General features: G+C 59.6%; 1 protein-coding gene across 5 annotated transcripts; it reads left to right on the top strand.

Moving 5' to 3' along the window:
* The first annotated feature begins 8,210 nt into the window (after positions 1-8,210).
* On the top strand, positions 8,211-25,647 carry PWWP3A (PWWP domain containing 3A, DNA repair factor). 5 transcript variants are annotated; one of them, XM_047100819.1, is made up of 15 exons: positions 8,211-8,250; positions 9,121-9,246; positions 9,865-9,950; positions 11,056-11,126; positions 11,248-11,358; positions 12,614-13,438; positions 14,600-14,701; positions 16,582-16,652; positions 18,007-18,083; positions 18,754-18,814; positions 20,554-20,629; positions 20,997-21,047; positions 21,587-22,023; positions 23,524-23,612; positions 25,325-25,647. In XM_047100819.1, exons 2-15 carry the CDS (start codon positions 9,190-9,192, stop codon positions 25,377-25,379), a joined length of 2,169 nt encoding a protein of 722 aa, XP_046956775.1. In that variant the 5' UTR covers positions 8,211-8,250; positions 9,121-9,189; the 3' UTR covers positions 25,380-25,647. The 5 variants fall into 5 exon arrangements, with proteins under 5 accessions (XP_046956775.1, XP_046956773.1, XP_046956778.1 ...); XM_047100817.1 differs by having other exon boundaries at positions 20,952-21,047; XM_047100818.1 differs by lacking the exon at positions 8,211-8,250 and adding an exon at positions 8,330-8,363 and having other exon boundaries at positions 20,952-21,047.
* The last annotated feature ends 1,030 nt before the right edge of the window (positions 25,648-26,677 follow it).

Raw genomic sequence — 26,677 nt, 5'->3', positions numbered from 1 at the left:
GTCCCTGGAAGGAATCATGACTGCAAACCAAGGTTTTACTGGCATTTTACTTTTTGGGGCGCCTGGGTGGCTCAGTTGGTCAAGCATCTGACTCTTGATTTTGGCTCAGGTCATGATCTCAGGTTCATGGAGTAGAGCCCTGAGTTGGGCTCTGTGCTGACAGCATGGAACCTGTTTGGGATTCTCCCGGCCCCCCTGCCCCTCCCTGGCTGGTTCACTCTCTTTCTCTCTCTCTCTCTCTCTCTCTCTCTCTCTCTCTCTCTCCCTCCAAATAAGTAAACGTTAATATATATATATTTTTTACTTTTTGGTCACCTTTTTCAAAAAAACAGAAGTAAGGCAGGCCCAAGGTAAGCAAAGCTCAGGAACGTGACAGAGTCCCATCCACCCCCTCCCCCAGGACTGCCCTGCACCCACCGACCGGCCTGCGTCAGCGCAACGTGCGGCCGGGTCAAGTCTCTGGGCCTTGGTTCTCCGAGGAGCGTGAAGGCACGTTAGGGTTTTGTTGGTCTAAACCGTAGCTTGGGTCTCCTCCGGCTCCTTGCGCGCGTCAACATTCACCTCTCCGACGGACGTGGCCGCACGCCGACGGCGGCTGGCTGGCAGGCTTGCCCTCTGCTTGAGCGGAGCAGGACCAGCTCAGGGAGGGTCCGGCCAACTGCTGGTATAAGGCACAGGGGCCCCCGAAAGGGATGTTGGCAGTTGCCATGGCGTCCATCTGCTCTGCCTTTGTTTCCCAGCCATGTCCGCGTCCCGAGACCTCTGGTGGGCCCCTGCCCTCACGGCGCCTCGCCCTCTCCTCCAGAACAGCGGCCGTTCCCTCACGCTGAGGACCTTAGTGGCTTCTCCGTGAGCCCATTCGCCTCCCATCCTAAGGGCCTCCCGACCGTTCCCCGGGACCAGTTAAGGTATTTCCCTAAAGAAGCCCACTCGTGTGTCTAAAGTATGTTCTGGTGCCCGCTGGTAAAACTAATTTTTCCCCATCCTGTGCAATACAGTCGTGAATAACACGCCATCTCCCGTTGGCGGGAGGTCAGTGTCTGGGGAAGACAAGTATGTAGACAAAAAATTACGTTACGGTGACAATCAGCGACGCTATGCCCCGTAATGGCCGCCGTAACAAACCCCCTGCAGCTCAGCGTCCGTGAACAACAAAGGTTCATTTGCTCCCATGCACTACAAGGACTGGGTTAAACGGGCTTCCCCCCATTTTCACATCCACCAGGAACCTCAGAATGTGACGGAAGTTCGGTCTTTGCCAACGGTGAAGATGAGATTGTAACGGATCGGGGTGGGCCCTACATCCAATGACTGGTGCCCTTATAAGGAGCAGGGACACACAGCAGGGAAGGAGCCCGTGCGAAGACACAGGCAGAGAGAGGAGGGACGCGTCCACAAACCAAGGACCGCCGGGGCCCCCAGAAGCCGGGAGGCAGATGTGGGACAGATGCTGCCTCAGAGCCCCAGAAGGAACCCATCCTGCTGACACCGAGATCTCAGACTTCTCCGGAAGCACGAGACCGTAAGCGTCTCTGGTTTCAAGACACTGGGTTACAATGCTCTGCTCCGGCAGCCAAAGGGGCTCCCACGCCAGTCCCCCACTACAGTCGGCGGGGCTCGGCTGCACCGCCGTCCTCCTCGCTCTCGGGCCCGGCCGAGGGGGCAGCCAGCCTCAGGAGGAGAACGGGCTCCTGGGGCGGACGGAAAGGGGCGAGGGGACACACGCGCGGTCGCCATGCCTTGCTCGCCTTTCATCCGCCAGCGTACGTGCCGCGGCCGTCTCCGCGCTACGTGGGGCAGGAAGCGCCGGTCGCCACGTGCCCCGGGCACAGGACACACGGAGACTGCGGCGGGGGCCGCCGCGCTTTAGGCGCAGACCGGCCGTGGGTCCCGAGGGAGGGTCTCACGAAGGAGCTGGAACTTGAGCCGGGCCTCTGGGGGGCAAGGTGGCGGGGGGACCACGAGGAAGGCAAGTCGGGGAACGCGGGAACCACAGCGGACAGAGGAACGCCACGCACGTACTTGTCTCCTACCACCACGTGGCAAGTTATCGCGAACTGAGAGGCTGAAAGCAACGCTCTTCCGAACGCCTCTGTGGGTCCAGAGTGAGGGAACACGTGGCCCGGCACCCTGCTCCGATGGCCACGGTGGCGAACCTGGCGCGGGCTGGGCCTGTGCGGCCTCTGAGGCAGGGTCCCCTTCCAGGCTCACAAGGCTGATGACAGAATTCCCTTGCTGGCAGCCGCATCCCTGGTGACGGCCTGCTTCCCCAAGGCCAGAGGAGAGTCTGTGACCTCACGAGGACCCCAGTGCCTCTTCTAAAGGGCTCCCCTGATTAGCTCAGGCCCACCCAGAATAATTTCCTTTTGGATGAACGGAAGGTCACCTGAGCAGGAATCTTCACTCCATCCGGAAAACCCTTTCACCTTCGCCATATGTCACACTGTCACGGACACGACAGCCGTCACATCGCAGGTTCTACTCGCACGGGGATTCCACGAGGTCGTGAGCCACGGGGACCATCTTAGCACTCTGCCTGCCACATCATCAAACACACAGCGCAGGTGAGAGATGGGGCCGGGAATGGCCCACAGGAGGCAGGCAGGAGAAGAGCTGGAGACGTGCTGGTGCCGCCTGAGGTCTCAGCAAGAGAGACGTAGGACGTGCGGGTGCCCTTGCCTTCGGGGTTTATTCTCAGTGCCCCAGAATCACGGCACCCGCCTTCCCCCGATTTTCCATGCTATGGGGGTAAGCGTCCTGAGTAACAGAGACTCTGCTCTGGTCTACGGAGGGCTTCCTGGCCCGGTCCACGGGGCAGCCCCGCAGGGAGGCACCTGCCCACTGAATCACCTGCTTACTCGGTCACCCGATCATCATTTCTTCTGCACCCCAGCCGAGGCTCCATGCACCACAGACACTGGAAGGAAGGTCCCTGCTTCTCCCCCAGGCTGCGTGGGGAACAGACAAAGCCCCCCTTCCCTACCACTGTGACTACAGGGAAAGGCAGTGGATATTAGGGGAGATAATGCGGTCTCCCCTACTCACAATGGGTAAACGGAGACACAGGCGACGTGCCCCAGGAACATGACCCAAATACTTAGGTCTTCTGTCCACCCCACGGCACCTGCCTCCTTGAAATTAACCCTTCTGTGCTCACCAGGACCCTAGGTGTGGGGTGCCAGGCACCACGTAAAACACTCACAGGCCAGGGCCCTCTCAACCACCCACGGGGTAAGGTGTGGACAGGTCCTGCTGGCAAGGTTTGCTAGTTGTCCCCCGATGTCCCTTCTCCTCCAAGTAGGGGAGCCTCACTTATGACTGCGCAAGTGACTCCTAGAGTAAAGACAACTCTCCCAGCCTGTCTGCAGCAGCATGTAGCCGCGTGGGTACGTTTGGGCCCGTGGAGTGTAGGGCAGGCACGGTACGTCCAGTGTTTCGGTCACGCCCTCCGCGCCTCCTTGGTCCCCGGCATGGGACAGACGGGCCCCAAAGATGGTCACACTTTCATCTTTGGAAACCATGCATATAGGGGATTGAGATTAGGGGCTTTAAAATAGGGAGATCGTCCGCTACGTGCACAGCATGGAACACGACTCAGGCAAAAAGAAAGAACCCCTGATCCATGTGAGAATTTGAAGGCATCTCTGGAGTATTGTGCTGAGTGGGATCACCAGATCTCCAAAAGGTGGTGCTGTATGGTTGCATCCACAGAGCATTCTCAGGGAATTACAGAGATGGGCAGCAGATTTGTGGTACCCAGGGGTGAGGGGTGGCAGTGGGCGGCGGGGGGGGGGGGTCTGCCCTGTATGTTGACTGGGTGCTGAGTAGTTAACTCTATGCATCATCCGACTCAGACTTCAACACACCGCTATGTGACATCAATGTTCTGGTTTTGATATTACGTTATAGATACACAAAATATAACCATTGGGGGAAGCAGGGAGAAAGGTACCAGGGACCTCTCTGGACTAATTCTGCAAATTTCCGTGGATGTATAATTATTTTAAAATAATAAATGATGGGGCGCCTGGGTGGCGCAGTCGGTTAAGCGTCCGACTTCAGCCAGGTCACGATCTCGCGGTCCGGGAGTTCGAGCCCCGCGTCAGGCTCTGGGCTGATGGCTCAGAGCCTGGAGCCTGTTTCTGATTCTGTCTCCCTCTCTCTCTGCCCCTCCCCCGTTCATGCTCTGTCTCTCTCTGTCCCAAAAATAAATAAACATTGAAAAAAAAAATTAAAAAAAAAATAATAAATGAGAAAACAAAAACAGAAAACACTTGCGGCACATGGCTGGCTCAGACTTTTTTTAATGTTTATTTATTTATTTATTTATTTATTAAAAAAATTTTTTTTTCAACGTTTTTATTTATTTTTGGGACAGAGAGAGACACAGCATGAATGGGGGAGGGGCAGAGAGAGAGGGAGACACAGAATCGGAAACAGGCTCCAGGCTCCGAGCCATCAGCCCAGAGCCTGATGCGGGGCTCGAACTCACGGACCGCGAGATCGTGACCTGGCTGAAGTCGGACGCTTAACCGACTGAGCCACCCAGGCGCCCCATTGCATATTTATTTTTGAGGGAGAGAGCGAGCGAGCCAAGAAGGGGCAGAGAGAGAGGGAGACACAGAATCTGAAGCAGGCTGCACGCTCCAAGCTGTCAGCACACAGCCGATGCAGGGCTCGAACCCATGAACCATGAGGTCATGACCTGAGCCGAAGTCTGGTGCTTAACTGACTGAGCCACCCAGGTGCCCCAGTAGAGTGGATTCTTCATCTCAGGGTTGTGAGTTCAAGGTCCATGTTGAATACAGAAATTACTGAAAAATAACATCTTAGGGGTACATCTAAGATCATCTCCCTCTGCCTCCCACCCCCCCACTTGCACTCTCCTTCTCTCAAGAATGAATAAAGATTAAAAAAACAAAGTAAAATAAAATCTTAAAAACAAAAACAGGGGTCCCTGGGTGGCTCAGTGAGTTAAGCGTCCTACTCTTGATTTCGGCTCAGGTCATGATCTTATGGTTCCTGGGACGGAGTCTGGTGTTGGGCTCAGCACTGTCAGAAGAGCCGGCCCGGAATTCTTTATGCCTCTCTCCCTGCCCATCCCCCCGTGCATAAAAGCAAATGGGCATGCTCTTTCCTTTCTCTCTCCCTCCCTCCCGCCCTCTCTCTCTCTCTCTCTCTCTCTCTCTCAAAATAAATAAATTTAAAAAACCAAACCAAAAACCCTCACAGGGCACATCCAAGCCTTGAGGGACTCCCTCCGCTTTCCCTAACCCTTGTTCTTGGCCTTACCAGGCACCATTTAGTTTCTCTGACAAGCAGGGCTTTCCACCACCACAGGGCCTTTGCTCAATCCCCTAAGCTCTGAAAGCTCTCAGTCCCCAGACCATTTAGAAACCAGGTTTTCAGGCTCAATGCCCTTTCCTTGATCCCTTCCCACCCACTGAACCCTGGCGCCAAACACCGTTGTCCCTGTTACTCTCATGGCTCCCTGAACCGCTGCTGTATTAGGTCTGTCAGGGTCTGTATGCGTGTTACGGCACAAGAGTACAGTCTGGCCTCTGGAGCTAGCCTTGTTTCACATCTTAGCTCCGCCTTGGACAAATGACTCAACCTTCTTCTCTTTGGGTGTCCTTGCCTGCAAAATGGGTTGTACTCCTGGGAACCTTGAGCGGCCACGTAAGCAGCCGGTCACCCCTCTGAGTGAGCGCGTGGAGAGACCGCACGGAGGGGGAAAAGCCCCGAGAGCACACGGGCAGGCTCCAGCTGACATGCCGGCTGAATGCAAGCCGCCGGGGGACCACTGGGGAGAACCGCGGAGGGTGCACGCAGCTGAACCCGGGCCAGGCCGCAGACCTGTGAAGATCCGAAATCGGTTGTTCTGGGTACGAGGCCTTGTGCTGCTTTGCGGTACGGTGGAAACCAAAATAATGGGGCTAATTATTACACTGACATCTTAGGGTCCCTGCGTTAAATACGCTTAATTAAAAACTGGTTTGATGTGTGTGGTCACTACTTTTTTTTCTTACGCTTATTTTTGAGAGAGAGACAGTGTGGGCGGGAGAGGGGCAGACAGAGCGGGAGACACAGATTCCGAAGCAGGCTCCAGGCTCTGCGCTGTCGGCACAGAGCCCAACGCGGGGCTCGAACCCACGAACCATGAGATCATGACCGAAGCTGAAGTCGGATGCTTAACCGACTGAGCCCCCCAGGCGCCCCTGTGGTTACTACTTTATTACATGTCTCTCCGTCACCCTGTGAGCTTCCTGACTGCTATTTTCCTCACCGTCGTATGCCCAGTCCCTGTCACTAAGCAGTCACTCATATGCTTGTTTAAAACATAAAAACATAGGGCCGTGGCGGGGGGCGGGGGGCGTCAGTTGAGTGTGGGACTCTTGATTTTGGCTCAGGCTGTGACCTCAGGGATTGAGCCTGCTCGGGACTGTGTCGCTCTCTCCCTCCGCCCAACTCCCCCACACGCTCTAATATAAAAATTAAAATTAAAAAAAATAAACATATAACCCAAATCCCTGAGACTCACAGCTGCATAAAAGGGTCTGCTTCTAAAGCAGCAGATTTGCCAAGAGAACGTTCTTTAACAAGGTATGTCCTTCTTGGAATCACTTAAGGCTTTAATTAAAAACCTTCTCCTACTGGAACCATGTCTCGAACACCTCTCTTCTTCCGTGCGTTCAGAACACAAGGCTAACCACGCTTCTGCTGCTGGAAACTGAGGGGCCTCGCGAGGTCTTGCCTGGCGTAAACCTGCTGCAGTATGCCGGCAGCACGCCCGTCCTGGGGCACATCCGACCAGGTCTTGGGGCACATCCGACCTGGTCTTGGGGCCACATCCGTCCGTCTTGGGGGCGCATCTGACCAGGTCCTGGGGGCACATTCGACCTGGTCCTGGGGCCACATCGCAGGTCTTGGGGCACATCTGACCAGGTCTTGGGGCACATCCGCCCATCTTGGGGCACATCTGACCAGATTTGGGGGCACATCCGACTGTCTTGGGGGCACATCTGACCAGGTCTTGGGGCACATTCGCCCGTCTTGGGGCACATCCGCCCGTATCCTCACGACTAACCCCGGCTGGAGGCTCCGAACTCTCGGAGGGCACAGACGAGATCTTGGTCAAGCGGCTCTCCAGGCCCGCAGCCCCGACTTCGCACTGCCCGCTAACGCCCGGCGGCCGGCCCGCCCGGCGGGACGACCCCTCTCGTCCCCGTGAACGTGACGGGGGGGGGGGGGGCCGGGAGCGCCCGAAGCTCGCTCGTCAACCAGTAACACGAAACCCAAGGTTACGACGGACACACGCAGCCCAGGGGGCGAGCCGCTAAACCACAGCGGAGTCCGAATTTCCTAACGCGATTCGACCGCGGTTCCAGAACTGCCTCCGAAGCTACACTCGAGCAGAGTTTCAGTCCGTTCGAGCCCCGGTCAGGCCTGGAAGGGGCACGGGGCCCGGAGCCCTAGAGCACGACCCGCGCCCGCAGGCGGGAGCCCGCCGGAAGCGCCTTCCCTCTGCCCCCGGGGCAGCCCCGCCCCCCCGGGCGTCCACTCCCCTCCCCCTCTGCCCCCCCTTCCCGCGATAGCCCCGCCCCCCCCGTCGTCAGCTTTCCCCTCCTCCCTCACCCCCCGCCCCCGACAGCGGCTGGACGTGAGGCGGGGGGCGGTCCCCGGGGTCGTCTTGCTGAGGGTCGTGCCTCGCCGAGCGCCGGGGATGAAGCCGGAGAGAAGCGGCGCGACCCCGCGGCCCGGCCCACGCGCTGGTACCTGCTTCCCGGACCGCTCCCAGAGGCTGCGCCGTGGGAGCCGCGGCAGCACGTGGCGCCTCAGGAACGTGAAGGTTCTGGAAGGCTCTGGAAGGTTCTCTCGCGCCACGGGAGTCCGCCTTCGACAGGCCGCGCCGCCCGGAGGCGGGTTCACAAAGGGAACTCGGCCGAACCCTCTCACAGGCTCGCGTGCCGGGCCGGCCGCCCTCGCCGCCCGCTACGCGCCCCTCGGCTTCGCGCCCGCGCGCCCTCCAGGCGCCCGTCAGTCACTCTGCCTCTCGTGCGCGCGCGCGCCCGCCTCCCCGCCCAGCTCCTGTCCGTCAACCGCGCGCTCACGCCCAGCCAGGCGGAAGGGGCGGGGCCCGGGGCGGGTGCGTGCGCCCCATTGGTCGGCGGCGGGGGTGGAGCTTGGCGGCGCCGCCAGGCCGGCCCCGCCCCCGGCCCGCGGGGAGCGGCGGCTGCGGCGGCGGAGGCGGTGAGCGCGGGCTCGGGTGGGGAGGCTCGGGTGCCGACGCCGTTGGGCCGCCACGGCCTCCTCGCTCTCCGCTCGGGGCTCGGGGCCACCGCGCTGGGGAGGCCGGCCGCCCGGTGAGCCCCGCGGCCCGCGGTTGGCGGGCGGGGGCTGAGGCGGCCGGGCCGGGCCTGGGGGGGGGGGGGAGGAGCGAACCCCCAAAGGAGGCCCTCCCCGGGGCGTTGAGCGCGGGGGAAGGGGGCCGCCGCTTTCGCCCCTTTCTCTGTCCACCGCGGCCCCTGGTCGGCTGCGTGCGCCCCCGTCCCTCCCCGGGTCCCCGTCTGCAACCGCCTTCGCCCGCCGCCTGCGCCCCTCTGTGCGCGAACGAGCCCCCCTCTGCTCTCCGTGCGTAGCCAGGCCTGTGTGTCCCCTGCGGTGACGAGCGGCCCGCAGCTGTCCCCGTCCTTCCAGGGCCAGAGCAGGCGAAAAGCGCGGCCGTTTCCTCCCATTTTGTTTTTTTTGCAACTGGGGGCAACTGTTCACTCCCCAAACGGGGGAGGGTTGTAAGCTTTGTTTAAATCGCTTCCCGTGCGAAGGTGGGAGGCAGGCCTTCAGCACGCAGAAGAGTTGCTCGGGAGCCTCTTAGGCGGGAGCCAGACAGACCCTGGGGGTGGGGGGCGGCGGCTGCATTTTATTTCCAAGAGAAGGGCGGGCGCCTCCCCGGGTACCCAGGCCAGCCGTTTCTTCTTGACGCTGAGCATCTCCGCGCAAGATTACAGGAGTGACCCTCTTAACTCGAGGCGAAGCCCCAGTGACCCTTGCCCTTGAGGGTCCCGTCTGTGCTAAGGTGGCCAGCTATCGCTTTTATGAACCACTGTGCGAATTTTGTTGCAGGGGCACATCGAGTCAGACCTTCAAGTACTTTGTGCCAAAACACTACCACCTGCCACATGAGTCTAAGTCATGACCGACGCCAAGTATGTCCTCTGCAGATGGGAAAAGCGATTATGGCCTGCAAAGGTGACAGCCGTTGTTGCGTAATTTCAGGAATTAGAAGTGCCTTTTGGGTGACAAGTAAAAATCTTCATCGGGAGGAAGCTAGGAGTTCTTTCGGTGACATAACTGAGCCCGAGCAGTTGGCGCTCGGATCTCTTGGCACCGAACCTCACGCATTCCCCGGTTAATGGGGTTCTTTCTGGTCTGCTGCTTACAAGGTTACGCTTCCAGAAGTGTCCTTTTTTCTCCACTTAGGAAAATTAACAGACTCTGCTTTAAAAAGGGCTGTGAGGCAGTATGTAATTCCAGGAAATATCTGGAAGGGAGCCTTGTGGTAGTAAATAATGGGAGTGCCTCGGGGACGCTTTCTAGCAACGCAACAGGGAGAGTGCTGCACTGCCAGGCCGGGACCCTGCTCCCCGCCTGGGTCAGCCCCTGACCCCGAGGGCCTTGGTTTCCCCATCTGTAGAAGGGCAGGATTAGACAGGAGGTTGCTGAGGTCTGGGGGTGGTATATTTTAAGAGTTACCGGCCGCGGCTGCGCTGCCCAGAGCTGCTTTGCGTCAACTGTTTGTTGTGTCTTAGTAACAAGGATTTTGTTTTTTTTTTTGGTTTTGTTTTCTGCTTTATTTTTTTAATACAGGTTTTGGCCAGAACGGAGGTGGCAACAAAAACTAAGAGGAAAAAGGAATTTTTTCTAAGTGTTCAAATACTCTCCCTAGATGAAAAGTTAAGTGTTGTGGGGTCTTTTTTTTTTTTTTTAATGTTATCTTTTTTTCTGAATGGGATTTCTTTTACTGTCCCCCTGCCAAAAAGTGAAGTAAACTCTTAAGTGCTTGTTAACTCTTTAGTTACTGTAACTGACTTGCGTTCATAATACCTTTAAGAGGCAAACGCTGATTTTTTTTTTTTTTTTTTACGTCTGTCTGGAAATGAACATTTATACGAAGGGCTCTGTGTGAGAGAGAGCGGTGCAAAAACAACAAGCATAAATAACACACAGGGGAAGCTCTTGTTGGGGTTCGCATGTGGATAGTTCCTTCCCGCAGATTTGCGTGTGTTTTTCTCCGAAACTTGTGGGACGGGCCCCTGTCAGTTTTGACGTGTTTGCTGTTTCAGCCTGTCCGTCCAGTAAGAAGCTATTATTTAGCATTCAGACGGCAAATGCTCGGCTACGGGGCAGCATTACTCTCCTTTGTTATCCGGTGACAGAAGAACAAAATATGGGCCAGAATGATTAAAATGCCCAGATCACGTAGGATTGTGGTATTGCTGTGTCTAACGGGAGAATTCCCAATTCAGAGAGAATAAAACCTCGTCCGCTCTGGTTACAGCTTCCCCAGGTCCCCGTCCCTCTTCAGAGCCGCCTCCTAAGCTCACTTGGTCCCCAGCTCACACTTTCCCTGCGGCTGGGAAGGTAATTGAATACTCGAGTTTAAAAGGAAAGCGCATCCTTTTAAACTAAAACACACCTGCTGGGCTGTAAACAGCTTTTGGTGACATTATCTTCTACTCTGGGAACCTAACAAAGGAGTCGTTTGTGTAGTTGAAAGTAGGATTTGCCTCATAAAAGTCACAATTTGAATTCATTTTTACTCTTAAATCCAGCCAACCTTTTCTGTCTTAAAAGGGAAAAAAGCCACATTCACCAGGGTCCTTACTGCCTCTAACCTCAGGCACACGAATTCCTAGTTGGCCGTGACTTTTGGTTTAAGCGCAAGGTTGAGAAGGAAGAAAATTAATGTAACTCTTTTGTCATCTAAAGAAAAACACGTTTGAAAATGTCTTCGCGGCCTTGGCTGGTAGCAGGTAACGGGCGTTTCTGTCCCCGCAGGATTAAGGTGAGGAGCACGGAAGTGGAGGCCTTGAAGATGGCTCACATCGAACGAATCGCTTCCACGTTGGGTAAGAGCACGTCTTTAGGTAACAAAGAGACAGCGTGGGAGAATGGAAAGACCCCGCTTCCCAGGGGACCCTGAGCTGAAGGAGGAGAAGAAAATGGATCCGCTTTCTTAAACCCTTGCAGAATCTACCCTGGGACCGATCCTGTTCCGGACTCCCTGCGCGGCCGTCTGCGAGCGTTGGGATCTGCTGGTCGCATCCGTGGCCTCCGGTGTACATAAGAATGAGACCCGGAGTGCGTTTGCCTCCGTGAGGAGAGGGGGGAAGACGCGTCCTTTCTCCTCCCGCCCCCATCCCATAGCAAGACTGCAGAAATGGTCTTGGCGCTGCTCTTTTCTCTGCCCGGGAGTTGAGAGCAGTGGATTGCGTATTTACATTCCCTAGCTGGGCTCTGGGGAGAAAGGACTATGTGACCAGCATCACTGTGGGACGCCCCCCGTGTGCCAGTGCCCTCCTGGGTGGGGGCGAGGCCGGTGGGAGATGGGAGGCCGACACCCACCCCTTCGCCTTTCCTAGGTGGGAGCACCCGAGCCTCGCGGTGCTGGGGCTGAGTGCCTGCTCACCTGGTAGCCACTCGGCAGACCAAGCAGAAGTGTCTTCTGTCGCCTTGGAGTGGGGGCACGCACCCCCTATACCGAGAGCTGTCGGTCTTGTGAAAAGGCTGACCGGGAGTCCTTCCAGGGGTGTTTAGGAAATAGGATCTATTTTCCTATGTCGTTGGAAAAACTGCTTTTGATCAAAGTGGCGTCCACTGGGCACATCTTAGGTGGCGTTGGCCATCACCTCTCGGACGCTCCTCATCCTTTGTTCCAATCATGTCGGGGGCCGGTTATTTGTGGGAGCCTTTAATATTCGACAGGGAAAAATATCGTGCCAATAGGTGTTGTGCCCGCTGAGTTGTGACATTGCATCCGTCATCTTGTTCAAATAAGCAGTCCGGGTCTGTGTGTTGGAATGAATAAATAAAACCATTGCAGCCGGGAGGTCAGGCTAAAATCTCAAGCTTGTGATGCTCGTTTCTGGCCTTGAAATGCTTTGCGAAGGAGTACGGAAAACCTACCAGCCCACAATGGGTCCCTTTCACGGGCGCCACCCAAGAATTCGGTGCTGGCGAGTTCTTTATGGGGTTGGCGAGGGTTTTTCTTGACCTGATTGAATTTGCAGTTGTGAGGCTGAGCCAGTTCGGGAAGCAGGAAGCGTCTGAGTAGCTGGCTGCATTGTTTGGTGACCTGGAGGGATTTATCTTTGTAAGCCGGGCAGGTTAGGGTCAGTGAGGTTGTTTTTGGAAAAGCAGAGCTCCCCGCCCCCCCCCCCCCCCCGTGGCCCCAAACAATAGCTGTTGTTTGGTGGCCTTGTCCCCCTTTGGGGAAGATGTGGCTGAGGAGGGGCAGACCTCCCTTCAGGTGTGAAAGCCACCGAGGACCTTGGAGGACCTTGGGTGACCGGTGGCTTGGTCGTCACCAGGCTTTGTCTGCTTCCCGTTCTTGCAGCCTCCCAGAATGAGGTTCCTGCTGAACCCCTAGAGGAGCTGGCCTACAGACGCTCGCTTCGAGTGGCCCTGGATGTTTTGAACGAGAGCACAGGTCTGCCTCAAGAAAGCCCTTCTAGGGAAGAAAGAACCGCTCCGTGTTCACGAGAGAAGCCCATGGAACTGGCCTCCTTGCTCTGTGACCCTGCCTCTTCCTGCGTCCAGGAGGCTGTGCCGGGCAGATCTGGACCCGAGAGGAGGGAACGTGTCCACCCGAGGCTGTCAGGTTCCCCCACTTGTCAAAAGGACCCCAGGTGCAAGGTGGACCACAAGAAGGAGCTCAGGAAAAGTGCAAGCCCACAAGCCTTGGTAGTCCCACCAGCCAGAGGTGGTTCTCGGGATGGTCGTGGGTCGAGAACGTGCTGTGCAAGTCGGACAACCCCTCGTAAAAGGGGAAGTGTAGCTCGGGAGCCCGCCGTGGGTCAGAGCGCACCTTCCGTCTCGGAGGGAGACGATGAAGAAAGCCGCCTGCCAGCCCCCGGCTCACCTCCCACCGTGAAGGAGGAGGGTCTCTGGGCCAAAGGACGAGACCCCGGCTTACCTTTGCCTGGCCCCACCGGGCCCCCAGCCTGCCCGGCTGCCCAAGGCCTCCCTGCCAAGCGGCCTCGCCCCGATAGTGGCCAGAGGCCACCCGCAGCGCGGCTGGAGCCGGGGGCAGTGGCGTCCCCCAGGCAGGGGCCCGGGAAATGCAGGGCTCTGCCCGGCGCTGCCACACTCCACCTGCCTGCCCCCCGGGCGTCCACGGAGGAGACGGGAGATCTTCGAGTCCTCGTGGAGGAAGCTAAAGGTCTGTGGCCGAGAGTCGCCTTGTGCTGGCAGAGGGCGGACTGGGGTTCTCCCGCGGTCCGTGCGGGGCCGGCTCCGGCTCCTGGTGTATTTCTAACTAGAGCTTAAGGAGAGCAGATCAGAACGCAGGGCAGATGTTTCCTGGTTCCTGTTTAGGTGGTCTTTCCCACCAGGTTCTAACTAGCCCGGCGCCTCCCAAATCCCTGTGTTTTTGGTTTTGTTTTGAGCCGGAGAGGGGACGGGTCACTGGAGGCCGGGCCTGGTGCTTGAGGGACGCGGTGGCCGCACCCCGCACGCTCTCTGATGCTCAAACCTGCAGGAGCCGGTCCCGTCGAACAGGAGAGAACCTCAGAAGTGATTCACTCGGAACGCTTTCAACTTTTTTTTTTTTTTTTAACGCTTATTTATTTTTGAGAGAGAGAGAAAGCGGACAGTAGAGAGGGAGACACAGAATCCAAAGCAGGGTCTGTGCTGTCAGCAGAGAGCCTGACGTGGGCCTTGAACCCACGAACTGTGAGATCGTGACCTGAGCCAAAGTCGGACACTCAATCCACTGAGCCACCCAGGCGCCCCCGGGCTCCTGACTTTTTAAGAATTCCTACGGAGACACACTTTTGTGTGTGTGTGTGTGTGTGTGTGCGCGCGCGCGCGCGTGCGTGTGCAGTCACGCACCGTGGCTTCTTCCGGTCTTTCCATTGCGGTATCCCACTGATTTCTGCGTGGTGCGGTACCTCGAGATCCCCTGGCTGCACACTCGGGTTTCTGCTGTGAGTTTAAACTTGGCGAGGCCGTGTCCCAGCGCCTACGGGGGCCACGGGGAGGTGCGCTGCACCCCTCTCCCCGTGACCCTGCGTTCTCCCGGCCCCTGTTCGTTCGCCTTGCCGGAGCTCGCTGCTTTGTGTGCCGGCCGTGCTCGGAGACCGAGAGCCCTCTCCCCTCCCTCGGTCTCTCTGCCTCTCCCCCACCCCCTTTCCCTCTCGTTTGTTTTTCTTTGGAATGTACGTTAGTCAAAGTGAGTCCTGTTTGAATCTGGCAAGGTGAAAGCGTGCGTGACGCGGGACCTTTCATTTTTGCGTTTACGGTCTCGTATCACGACACGGTTTCTGGGGATGAGTTCCTGGAACGGTAGAGATGAAAGTAAGTAGCCTGATGCCATTGGCAGCCCGTCCGACTTCGGGAGAGTCCGTGGAGCGTGCGCCCGTCCGTTCCGTTCTGGAGGAGGAGGAGGACGAAGAGGAGCCCCCCCGCATCCTGTTGTACCACGGTAAGGTGCGGGGCGTGGGGCGCGGGGGCTGACGGCCCCTGGCCAGTTCGGTTTCCTCCTGCTGCACTGACAGCTTCGGAAGCTTCAGAAGTGCCGCGTTCTGCGCACTCTGTCTTGACAAGGATCACCACACAAAGGGGAGGGCGACTCCCTGGGAGGAGACGGGCCAGCCCTCCCTGCCGGCTCGCGGCTTCCTTTCTGTGTCGTCCCGTCCCCTCCGTGGGAAGGAAGGACAGCCAAGTGGAGAGAGGGGTCCGTCGCCACTCTTGGGGGGGGGGCGGCCCGGTGCCGCCCGCGGACCTTTGGGGATGGCGTTTGCACGCGTGTCCGGAGACGCAGGGTCTCCGGCCCGGGGCCCCTCCCACACGTGCTGCGGGCCCCCGGCAAACATGCGTGCGGGGAGGTGCCCTGGCCCCTGTGGAAGGGTGGGAGGCGCGGACCTGGATCCTGAACCAGCGACCGACGGCACGTTAGTCTGTTTCCTGGAGTAAATCGTTCAGAACGAATTTTCTGTTTAGACTTACTCCTGAGCTATCCGTTTGAACGCAGTCCGATATTTTTTAGCCTTTTCGTCATGAAATATATAGATTCACAAGATGTCGCAGAAAGAGTACAGTGTGGGGGAACCCCTCCTTCGAGGGTCGCCCCCACCGTACCCCGGGAGGCCACCGTGCCGGTCGCGCTCTTATGACTCGGCTCTTTTCGCCAGACATGCCCCGTTCCGTGCGGTTTTCCTTTTTGTAACTTGTTGACCGGACACACTTTACATTTCCGCATGGTCTTCCGATGACTCTTCATGGCAACGATTTGTTACTTACTGAGCCCTCCTCCACCTTCAGTTATCTAGATAGTTCCACCATGGGGGGCTGCAGCCTGCAGGGCACAAACCTCTGGGAGGGAGCTCTGTGTAGGCTTGGCTCCCGGGAGCAGGGAGCAGGGCAGAGCTCACCGGCCGGAGAAGGGACACTGGGCCTTCTTCCTCAAGGGCGTTTTCCTCTCGGCCGCTGCTGCCAGCGGAGGGGGTTGCTGGGTCCCCACGGCCCCGAGAAGCTGCCGCGCTTGTTCTCGGCCCTGTTTTGTGCTTCCATCTAGTTTGGTCTTCTCCCCGTCCCCCCCGGCAGCCTGACGTCCGTCTGGGTGTTTCCCCAGACCTGTTTGTCCTCCCGGGGCCCTGACGGCTCTCTCAGAAACTGGGTGCTTTTTGCCAGATGGATGCCAGGCGTCCGCTCACCGGCCGGCCGGCCGTGCTCCTGTCGCTGCGCCCGCTGGTCGCCGGGGCGGCTCCGCAGGCAGGGAAGGGCGGCCTCGTGTCTGCGGGGTTTTGTGACCTGATTGTCTCAGTTCCAACTGTGATTCTGTTCTGCAGTGTGGTGGTTTGGGGCCGGAAATCCTGTCAAACTTTGTTCACAAACACAGAGTTAGCAAATGATGATTTCAGCGATTCCTTTTGGGTTTTTTTTATTTTTTATTTTTTGCTTTTTAAGAGTCCCGTTTTTCAGACTGATGAGCCTCCTGGGAATCTGGTTCTCGCGTTGGGGTTTCTGTGCCACGCTTTTTAAAAAATGTTCTACTTTGGAAGAATTTGAGATTTACAGGCAAGTGGCAAAGGTAGTACTGAGTGCCCCCTGCTTGGCACCTTCCCGCGTCACCACCTGCATGACCAGGCGTATCGTCCCGTGAAGAAACCAGCTCTTAACCACAGGGCGTGCTCACGACTGGCCCTTGGATGCCGTCCCAGCCGCTGGGGTCTCTGACCGGAGTTAGGGCGCGTCAGATTCAGGCCAAGTCCCAACAATTGTTTTCTCTTAAGTTGTTGAATCTGGTGCATGATAGGGAGCTGACTTAATGTTCTTTTTGTCTTTGTTTCTTTTTAATTCTAGAACCACGCTCCTTTGAAGTAGGAATGCTGGTCTGGCTGAAACACCAGAAGTACCCCTTCTGGCCAGCAGTGGTGAGCATGGGACCGGCTCCGGGGGCCGCCGCAGCAACCCCCACCCTTCGGCTCACTCGCGCTCTGCTGTTGTCGTTTGGACGCCGGCAGATATTTTCCCCAGGGAAAACCGATGGGCTTATAATTACGAGCAAGGTTTCTGGAGACGTTTGCCTGAGTAAGGGGTGTTTGATCATTTGGGCGCAGTTGAGTGTGAGAGTCCTGGGCCCCATCTCTGCCGGGCAGGCTCAGGAAAACCTGCCTGAAGGGAGGTCTGCGATTTGCTCGTGTCTGACGTTGTGCGCTTGAAACCTTTCCCCCGCGGGAGCGTCGAGCTGGGTGAGGTTTTGGGACAGGGGCCGGTTGTGCACGTGCGGTGACTGAGCCCCAGTGCAGCGAACTCCCGGCTTTCTCCGGGCCGGGACGCTGCAGGCTGTCCGTTTATTTTTGGGCAAAGGCAGCATCCTGGCTGTCAGCCCCTCCATCCCATATCCTCCTCTGTGCCCCAGCGGTGTGGACGGGACCCTGCAATGCTAGCTGTAGTTCTTTAACTCGCGGTCAGAGACAGTGACGTGTAATAAGGAAGATGTTTGCCGGAGTCGGGAGACACTCCTGTTGCTGCGAGGCTGGCCTCTGTGGATGGGGCTGACTGGCCCTAGCAGCAAGTGTGGTTCGCATATGGGCAGAACGTGTGGCTCGAGCACAGGCTCAGGTAGAAGGGGGGGGGGGGGGTGGTCCTCGGGTCAGCGTCTTGTCACAGTTGTGGGGAGTCGTCGATCGGGGCCCCTCGGCTTACTTTCAGCACTCGCGTGCCCCTTGCGATTGGCACCTTTTCCCGGACCTCCTCCTTTTCGCCAGTGCCCTGGGGGCCCCGCTGGGGAGCGGATCTCCAAGCTCACAGGTTCCTGGGGTGCGCCCTCGGTTTATGGCTGAGCCGGGGACCCGGAGGGGTGCCAGGGGGGCGGGGAGGCTGGCCAGAGTCAGGCACCCTGCTTCCCTGTGTCCTCGGCTGGTCGCCACTCTCTCTGTTCACGTTTCTCGTCCTGAAAATGAGGGTGAGCTTGCCCTGCTGAGGCAGGCGTGTCACACGCACAGGTGGTCAGAAGCAGTGGGCTTCGCGCTCTGTGTCACAAAAGAAAAGAAAGCAAAGCCCGCGTGGTCCTGCTCCACTGTGAGCGCTGACGGCAGTGCACGAAGCAGCCGGGCGGTGTTTGAGCGTGTCCCACGCGGACTTTGTCCATTCTCCCGGCCGGCCACGTTCCTGGCCACGCGCCGCTCGTGTCCGTCTGCACAACGGAAACGTGTCAAGAGCGTGTTTCAGACCCGTGCCTTCTTCTGGGTTCTTGATGCTTTGTTTTCTCGGATTTGCCAACAGGTCAAGAGCGTCCGGCGAAGGGAGAAGAAAGCCAGCGTGCTCTTCATTGAGGGGCACATGGACCCGAAAGGGAGAGGGTAACCCAGCTCTCTGCTCTCTGTAGATGGTTCCCTGGTGAAGGCCTGGCCGCTCGGGGGCACTGAGGTCGGGGGGGGGGGGGGCCTGTGATCCAGCTCCCGGGGTAAGAATCCAGACAGAGGGACCGGTCAGACAGTCCAGTTGTCCGCGCTCTATCTGCCGGCTCTGAAGTGAGGCCCGGACACCCCTTGGATCCCGCCATTCCCCACAAACCATACTGTGACTCGGGCGGGTGCTGTGAGCGGCGGCCTGCCTCCCCGACTTCCGCCATTTGCTTGGTTGCCTGGTCACCCTCTACTGGTCCCCTGTCCTGGAATGAAAATGCACACGAACATCCCCTTCTGCTCAAAGGGCACTTCAGAAACACGTTTTGGAGGCGAACACGTAGAGCTGGCCTCTGACCCTCTGGCCCTGGGTTGCTGCCTCCGCCTCCCGTGGGCGTCCTCGGCTGTGTCCCCTAGGGGTCCTCTCGGGGCCTGCCAGTCACCTGCCGGGCCTGTCTCTGAGGGGCTTCCTCGGGCAGCCCGGAGAGCGATGGCCTTCGATCAGGAAGCCGGTGCTGGCAGAGGCCCCCGTGGCCCTGACTGGTTTCAGCAGAGGAAAGGGAGGCGTTTTCTCATGTCGGGAGGTCGGGTTCCTTCGTGTTAAGCTTTGCTCGTCTGCTTCTAGCATCACCGTGTCTCTCCGGAGATTGAAGCACTTTGACTGCAAAGAGAAACAGGAACTTCTGGTAGGTGGATTGTCGGTGTTTCTATAAATGACTCCCTTGGCGGCTGGTGGCTCTGCTCCCCGCGTGATCTGGTCCGCGGCGCTGTGCCTGGTGGGGACCACGATCCCGGGGGAGGTTGCCAGCCGTCCCCTCGTCGTACAGGTGGGGCTTTGGCGCAGAGGACAGTTTGCCCGGTGCGAGGCCGGCCCCTTCTGCGGGCCGTCGTGCAGAGGCCGCCCGTGTGACAGAGACTGCGACGGTGCCCCACAGGGGCTTCCTGGGCTTCCCGATGGCCGAGACCCCGCGCCGAAGCGCCGTGGTCGACTCTTGATTGTACAACGAGTCCACGAGCCACGTGTCCATAGAACACGTGGTCTGTTTGACTCTGAGACGCCAGCTTTCAAAACGCGAGGCCGGCTGGGGGGCGGGGGGTAGGGGCCTGCTGGCCTCCCTCGGGTGCCGGTCTTTTCCCAGCCTGGGGAGCGGCTTCCTGGAGTTCAGGTCACGGTGAAGCCTCCTGTAGGGGGAGCGGCTTGTCCCTGCTGTTTGCCAGGATTTCCCGGGGCCTCAAGGGTGGAGGCCCCCCAGGGGTTGTGTGGTTCTGAGGACTGTGGGTGGCGTCTGGAAGGTGGCACCCTCCTCCTCCTCCTCCTCCTCCTCCTCCTGCCGACGGGAGTATGTCTGTGCCGTGGCCCTGACGTCCGTCTGTCTCGTCTGCTGTGACCTCACTTTGGCCCCTGAGCAGCAGCCTGTGCTGGGCTCCCTGTCCCTGTCAGGGTGCCCGTCGGCGGGGTCTCTTTCTCTAAGGGGGCCTGCCGTGGCCTCAGGACCTTCCACGCCCCCTGAAACACAGTCCCCCGTCAGGGCTACAGGAGCTTTCCCAGGGCGGAGGAGTTGGAGAGGAGGACAGGAGTCTTGCCTTGAGGTCTGCGTGCTCTCACCACGTGAAGAATTGTGTTTTGTGACAAAGATGGCACGTGGCCTCGCGTGATCCAGACACTGGGATGGTGCCTGTTCCCTGTCTTCCCGCTGACCTGTGGGGTGGCAGCGCGGGGTCTCCGAGAGGCCGGTCTGGCCGAAGGAGCGCCCCCTCCTGGAGCGACTCTTTGCACCGCTTTGGTCCTGGTGTCAAGGCCACGGGCCGTGCCCTGTGCTTCCCTGATGAGCACCTGCTGTCCCAGGGGCCGCTCCGCAAGCCCAGCCGAGCCCAGAGCCCCCCTCCCTCCAGAGCCGCCTGCGCTGCCTCTGTCCCACAGGAGGAGGCCGGGCTGAGGTGGCCCGGGAGGTGGAGCTCAGGTAGCGGGTCCCCGTCCCGGCTCGGGGGTCCTCGGTTTGCAGGCGAAAACCTCGAGGCCTAGGCGGGCGCCCCCCGCCCCCCCCCCCCAGTGGCCAAGTGTCCTTCCTCCTCGGGCGGCCCTGCTCCCGACGGACCCGGCGCTGTCCCGAGCAGAGGACGCCAAGAGTCCCCTTGGAAGGGTTTACGTTGTGTGACTTTCAAGTCTTGCTGTGTGAGGGTGACGCCAGCCGCGTGTGGGGGCGTCCGCCTCTGTCCTGTAGAGTCCCCAGCTCTCCTGTCCTGAAGTGCTCAGCTCACACGTGACCCCTTTCCGAGCAGCTCGGGCCCCAGACCTGGGCCTCCATTTGCATTGCCGCACCCGGCATGCGTCTGCTGGCCGGACGCGGGAGCCGGGGCGTGGAGACGGGCGCAGGAGCCCCCGTGGCCTCCCGCTCACGTCTGCGTCCGGGCCATGTCGTTGCAGAACGAAGCCAAGGAGGACTTTGACCAGGCCATCGGCTGGTGCGTCTCCCTGATCACGGACTACAGGGTCCGGCTCGGTAGGTGGGCCTGCGAGCCCTCAGAGGGGCGGCCTGGGCGCCGGGGCGCAGGCCTGCTTCCGTGGGTTCCCTGCCTGGGCCCGGGGCAGCCTCGTCCCCGGCAGAGGCGAGGGCCAAGCTGCTAGGTGTGGACGGGAGGTGGAGAGCTGGCCGCCGTGTGCCCCAGCTTCTGTTGTTGGGAGTCTAGACGGCGGCCCTTCTGGGCACCCCCTGCGCCATGAGGCACCCTGACGGCAGTGCTGGGCTCCGTCAGCTGGAAGCGGTCTGGGTGGTGCCGACGTGACGCAGGTGTCCTGACCCAGCCACCCTGGGGCATTTCCAGAGCCGCCTCCGATGGTGACCGGGCTCCCCCCTGCCCCCTCTGCAGGCTGTGGCTCTTTTGCTGGCTCCTTCCTGGAATATTACGCGGCTGATATAAGTAAGTCCGCTGACTCCTCTTCAGAGCCGCGAAGCAGCTGTCTTCGGTGTCTGAAGCTCGGGAGGGGATGTCTGGGCGGATGGGCCGTGCCGTAGCCCGAGCCTGAGCCTGGGTCTCCAGGGGCAAGCCCCGCCGTGCCTCCTGCCCCCTGTCCGCTGGGCACCGGGCCTCACCTCTAAAGCGTGGCTGGCGGTGCTTCGCGCCTGCCTTCCCCGTGGCCCGGGTCTTCGGTTAACCGACGGGTACGCCGCAGCCCCTTGTCCCCGGCTGCCGGTGTGGGGCCGGAGGAGTCCGTGCTTCCTCGGGGGGCCCGGGGGTTCCGCTCGGCTCCGCTCTCCTGGGCCACACTCGGATCGGGCCGAGCTGGGGAGGGATGTGGGGACCCGTCAGAGGAGGAGGCCTCGTGCGTGTTGCCTTGGGCCCTCCCCGGGGGCCCGGGGCCTCTCCCCCGCAGCCCGGGCGCCACAGTTAGCGACGGGAGGTGGCGGGAAGTCCTCTCGGCCGGGCCGGCGGTCCCAGGACGTGTCGGTGCTCCGCAGGTTACCCTGTCCGCAAGTCCATCCAGCAGGACGTGTTGGGGACCAGGTTTCCCCAGCTGAGCAAGGGGGACCCTGAGGAGCCTGTGGCGGGGAGCCCTCAGGGAAGGAGGCGGCCTCGCAGGAAGGTCCTCCCCGACCGCTCGCGGGCTGCCCGGGACCGGGCCAACCAGAAGCTGGTGGAGTACATCGTGAAGGCCAGGGGCGCCGAGGGCCACCTGCGGGCCATCCTGAGGAACAGGAAGCCGTCCCGGTGGCTGAAGACCTTCCTGAACTCGGGCCAGTACGTGACCTGCGTGGAGACGTACCTGGAGGACGAGGAGCAGCTGGACCTGGTGGTGAAATACCTCCAGGGCGTCTACCAGGAGACGGGCAGCAGGGCGCTGGCGCGGATCAACGCCGACAGGATCCGCTTCGTCCTGGACGTTCTTCTGCCTGAAGTGAGTGGCCGCAGGCCGGTTCCGCGCGGTGAGGGGTGGGGGGTCGGCAGCCGGCGCCCGGCGAGAGCCCCTCCCAGCTCTGCCCGGAAGCCGGGGCGCCGTCCACAGTGTACGGGGTGGGGGGTTGCTGCGGGGCTGGGGTCTCCGGAAGTCGGCGGGGGAGCGGGGCATCGTGGTGGGGAGCCAGGCACCCGCCCTGTCTGCTCCTGTCTGTGGGTGGTGTGACGGCCTCCGTGGTTAAGCCTCGTGGCCGGTGGGGGGGAGAGGGGAGGGGAGAACGAGAGCTGAGCGCTTTGTCCGTGTATGCACACGAGGACTTTTCCAGAACGGGAGCTGCTTGGAGAGATGCAGCAGCTGGGGTTTGCCGGGCAGGAGCACATGAGACCCCGCCGGTTATCTGGAGGGTCAGGGGCTTTGCTCGCGCGTACGTGTGTGTGCAGAAAATTACCGTGCTCAAAAACCCGTAACTTTATACAAACTGGAAGCTTTCAGATTGGTATAAAAGTAAAACACTGTCACGTAGCCCGTGTGGAATGGTGGCCTCTCTCCGTTTGTACCTCTAGCTCTCTTCACATAACTACGGGGGGAGATCCCCAGTTGTTGGTCCTGAAGTACTTCAGTGTGTGTCTCTCAAATAGGGTGGTTCTGCCCCAGAGATGCTGGTCCCCGTGTGGGGACGGCTGTGGTTCCCGCTGAGGGGGCTCCAGCCACCCAGCAGGTGGGGCCTGGGATGCTGCTGAACCCCCACAGTGCCCGGGACACCCCCAAGAGTAACGTGCCCCGACGTCAGCAGTGCCCGGGTGGGGGGGGGGGGCTGTAAAGATTTTTTTCAGTATTTATTTTTGGGAGAGTGTAAGCAGGAGAGGGGCGGAGGCCAGAGGATCCGAGGTGGGGTCTGCGCTGACAGCAGTGAGCCCGAGGTGGGGCTTGAAATCACAAACCGCGAGATCGTGATGTGAGCCAGAGTCGGACGCTCGACTGACCGAGCCACCCCAGCGCCCCTAAAGATTGTATTTTCAAGTAGCGTCTATGCCCGACGGCGGCCTAAGCTCGGGGCCCAGAAACCAAGAGTCACGGTCTCCACGAGCCCAGCCTGCCGGGCGCCCCGTACAGGCTCTTTGAAAAGGCTTTCTGACGTAACCATGATTCCGTTATCTAACAAAGTGAACGAGGACTCAACACCAGACGTACCGCGTGCTCGGACCATCAGTCTTGTAGTTTTCCCTGTGGTGTGAACAGTAAGCTTACAACTTTTCTAAAACATCCCGGTTGGTTTGGGTCCCGCCTTCCATTCTCTGCTGCTAGTGACACGAACTCTCTCCCTCGTCCCCAAGACACGGCATTACTGACGCCATTCAAAAACGTCCAGAGACTTCAGGGAATCTGTGCGCGTTTGTGGAGGCTGGTCCGAAGTCGCCCCGGGCCCCACGCCCATCCCTCGAGCCCCGTGTGCGGCGTGGGCCCACCGCCCGTGGCTGAGCGCCCCCTGCCCTCTTGCAGGCCATCATCTGTGCGATCGCTGCGGTGGACGCCGTGGATTACGAGACGGCCGAGGCGAAGTACCTCCGAGGACCTTCGCTCAGCTACCGGTAGGCTGCTCCGGGCGCCGCCCCCGACCGGCGGCAGCGAGTCTGGAAGGGCTCGTGTTCGCTGGCGGCTGTGGCCCGGGCCCTCTTCCTGACACGCTGGCTCGGGTTCCCGGTGGGGGAACGAATCGTGAACGGTCGGAATGCACGTTGGCGCTTGGCCGGGAGTTGCCGGGGGGGGGGGGACCCAGCGAAGCCAGCGATGGACGTTCCCCGCTGGCGAGTCTGGACAGGGGCCCGGGGTCCCCGAGCTGGTCAGGGCAGGCAGATCTGGACCCAAGCCCAGGCCCGCGCCACGGTCCGCAGGCCGTGCGCCGGGCCCGCTCCCTGGACGCGTGCCGGCCTTGCTGAGTCTGATCGCGGTTTGCAGTCACTCGTTTCAGACTCTCTCCCCCTTGCCCCGATGCCGTGGCCGCTGAGAAAACACAGTAGGATTACGTGGCGGCACTCGCCCTGGCCCATTCCTAGCCGGTCAGAAGAATGTGGTGATCAAGACGTTTCTCTTCCGTCGGCACAGTTCACCGCCCTTGGGTTTTTGGCCCCAGAGCCCCTAATCCTGTCTCTGGGCTTGCTGCCAGGCCTCGCTGGGAACAGGCGGGGCCCGCGAGGCTGTGACAGGCTGAGGACTCAACTAGAGTCACGGGGCCAGCTGGGCACACCGCCCCGGGCTGCTGGTGTGCGCCTCGGCGGGTGGGGCGGCCTCCCGCGTCACTGTCCACGGAAGAGCCAGTGTGGCTCTGCGTGCGGGAGGGTTGACCCGGCTGCACTAAGCAGACCAAGAAGGGCCTTTGGGAAACTCGGTGTCTCTGGCCCTGGGTCTCCGTCCACACACAGATAGGGAACGCCGTTCTCGGGCGAGCGGGGCGGGGGCGCCCGTGTCCGGAGCGCCTCTCGGGGACCGGCCGCTCCGCCGGTGAGGACGGCTCCGTCTTCACGCTTTGCTGCTGCTCTGGGTCGCCGGCGTCAGAGCGTCGGGAGTATCCGCACCCTTTACCTGCCACGAACGTGTCGGGCACCACGGAGATGACGCCGGCCGTGCCGATGACGGACCCCAGGGACGTGGCCTCGAACCGAGGGCAGGGCGGCCTCACGTTCCGCCGGAGCCGCGTGCTCACGTGGACTTGCAGGCGCTTCGCTAGGCGCCGTCTGCGTCCGTGACTTCTGTCACTGTGGCCGCCTGGACAAGTGTGACACGCCGTGCCTCGGTCATGTGATTCCTTAGCAGGGTGTGCTTAGCAAGGACAGTCTGATATTTCACTTTCTTTAAAGGGTTTATTTAAAAAAAATCGTGAGATGCGCGTAACACAGAATTCGCCTTCTTCGACTGTCTCCACACGCACAGCTCAGCGGCTTGCCCCCAGCTGTCTTGCCCTCAGCGTCTGTCTCCAGAACTTTCTGTCTCCCTAAACTGAGACCCTGTCCCCACGGAACACCGACTCTTTCCCACTCTTGAAGCCACGGTGAATTCCTGGGGCACCTGGGTGGCTCAGTCGGTTAAGCATGAGGCTTCTGCTCAGGTCATGATCCTGTGGCTCGTGGGTTCAAGCCCCGCGTTGGGCTCAGAGCCTGGAGCCTGCTTGGGATTCTGTGTCTCCTCTCTCTGCCTCTCCCCTGCTCACGCTCTGTCTCTGAAGAATAAACGAACGCTAAAAAAAAAAAAAAAAAAAGACACAATGAATTATTAAAATGAGGTTATCTCCTTTTATTTTCCGAAGGGAAAAAGAAATGTTTGATAACCAGCTCCTGGAAGAGAGGAGTCAGCGGTGCTGACGCTGGAGGGGCTGCTGCGCGGGTCCTGTGGCCGGTGGGTCCGTGCCATCCTCGCGGGGGCTGGCGTGTGCGTGCTTCTCAGCTGTGGCTTCCGTTTTCCTGGCTTTTTTTGGAAGGTACAGTTCCTGAAAGGTTTTTGAAGCAAATGTTTTTATTTTCCTTCATACTATTATTTGCGACTGTGCTGTATTGTTTAACATAAGGTGCACATTTGTTTTTTTATGTTAAAAAGCGTTGTATCCAGTATTAAAGAGTTTTAAAACGGCCCAACGTGCGTGTCTGCCTCCAGATCGCCTGTGTCTGTCCCCAGGTGGGCCCTGAGTCCACGGTGTCGCTCCGGTATCTCGTGCTGTAGCATTCGCTGTGACTCCTCGTGCACGAGAACACGTGGAACGTACACTTGGCGACGGCCTCGTTCCACTCCGTCCCCGCGTGGGGCGCGCGTCACAGTGCGAGCCCGCCACCACAGTGTCCCATCGCGTGCATTTTCACGCGTGGCCGCGTCTGGCCTGGTGCGGAGCATCATCTCACCGGCAGGCCCCCGGGGTAGCTGATCTGCCTGGAGAGCTGTGACGTCATACTCGCAACGGCAGAGGTCGTTGTGTGTGCGGCCGTGGGGTCGCGCCGTCGGGGCCGCGAGTGCCACTCCGGCCCGGCCCGTTCCTGCAGACGACGGCCTTCGTCTGGAGGCCAGGCTCCCATTCCTGCCCCGACACAAAGAAAGGGGGCAGGTCTCGTCACCCCGATGGCCTGAGCGTCCCCAGCTCGGGACCCTGACCTTTGGTGACCTGCCACGTAAAAAAGGATCTTGACTTAGTTTCACCTGGCCGGGCCTTGCACGGAGTCCCAGACATCTGGCGACCTGTCACAGCCGTGCTCAAATGAATTATTTACTGTAAGCTGACGGAAGGTTGTACTTGGAAGTCCACGGAGGGGAGGTTCGTTTCGATACCCCGGCCCGGAGGCGCAAAGCAACGGTCCCACCTCTTCCTGTGGTCACCGCTCGCCCCCATCCCTACTTCTTGGGATGGGGATGTCCTTGCACGCACCTCGGTACCTCTTCAAGTCTACTGCTTATCTAAAAAAAGAATCTTGAATTATTTCGGTGCTGGGGGGTGGGGGTGGGGATACCTTGCTGGCTCAGGTGGTGCCTTGACTCTTGGTAGGTTAGAGCCCCCCATCGGGCCCACTAGAGGTTACTTAAAAGTAAAATCTTAAAAGCAGGGCGCCTGGGTGGCTCAGTCAGTTAAGCATCTGACCCTTGATTTTGGCTTAGGGCCCGGTCCCGAGGTTCGTAT

This window comes from Lynx rufus, unplaced genomic scaffold (assembly GCF_022079265.1).
Source record: "Lynx rufus isolate CCGP_SWC_20201006 ecotype Redwood Valley unplaced genomic scaffold, mLynRuf1.p SCAF_53, whole genome shotgun sequence".
NCBI lineage: Eukaryota > Metazoa > Chordata > Mammalia > Carnivora > Felidae > Lynx > Lynx rufus.
Note: the sequence above shows the minus strand (reverse complement) of the source record. Positions and strands in the feature narration are given on the sequence as shown.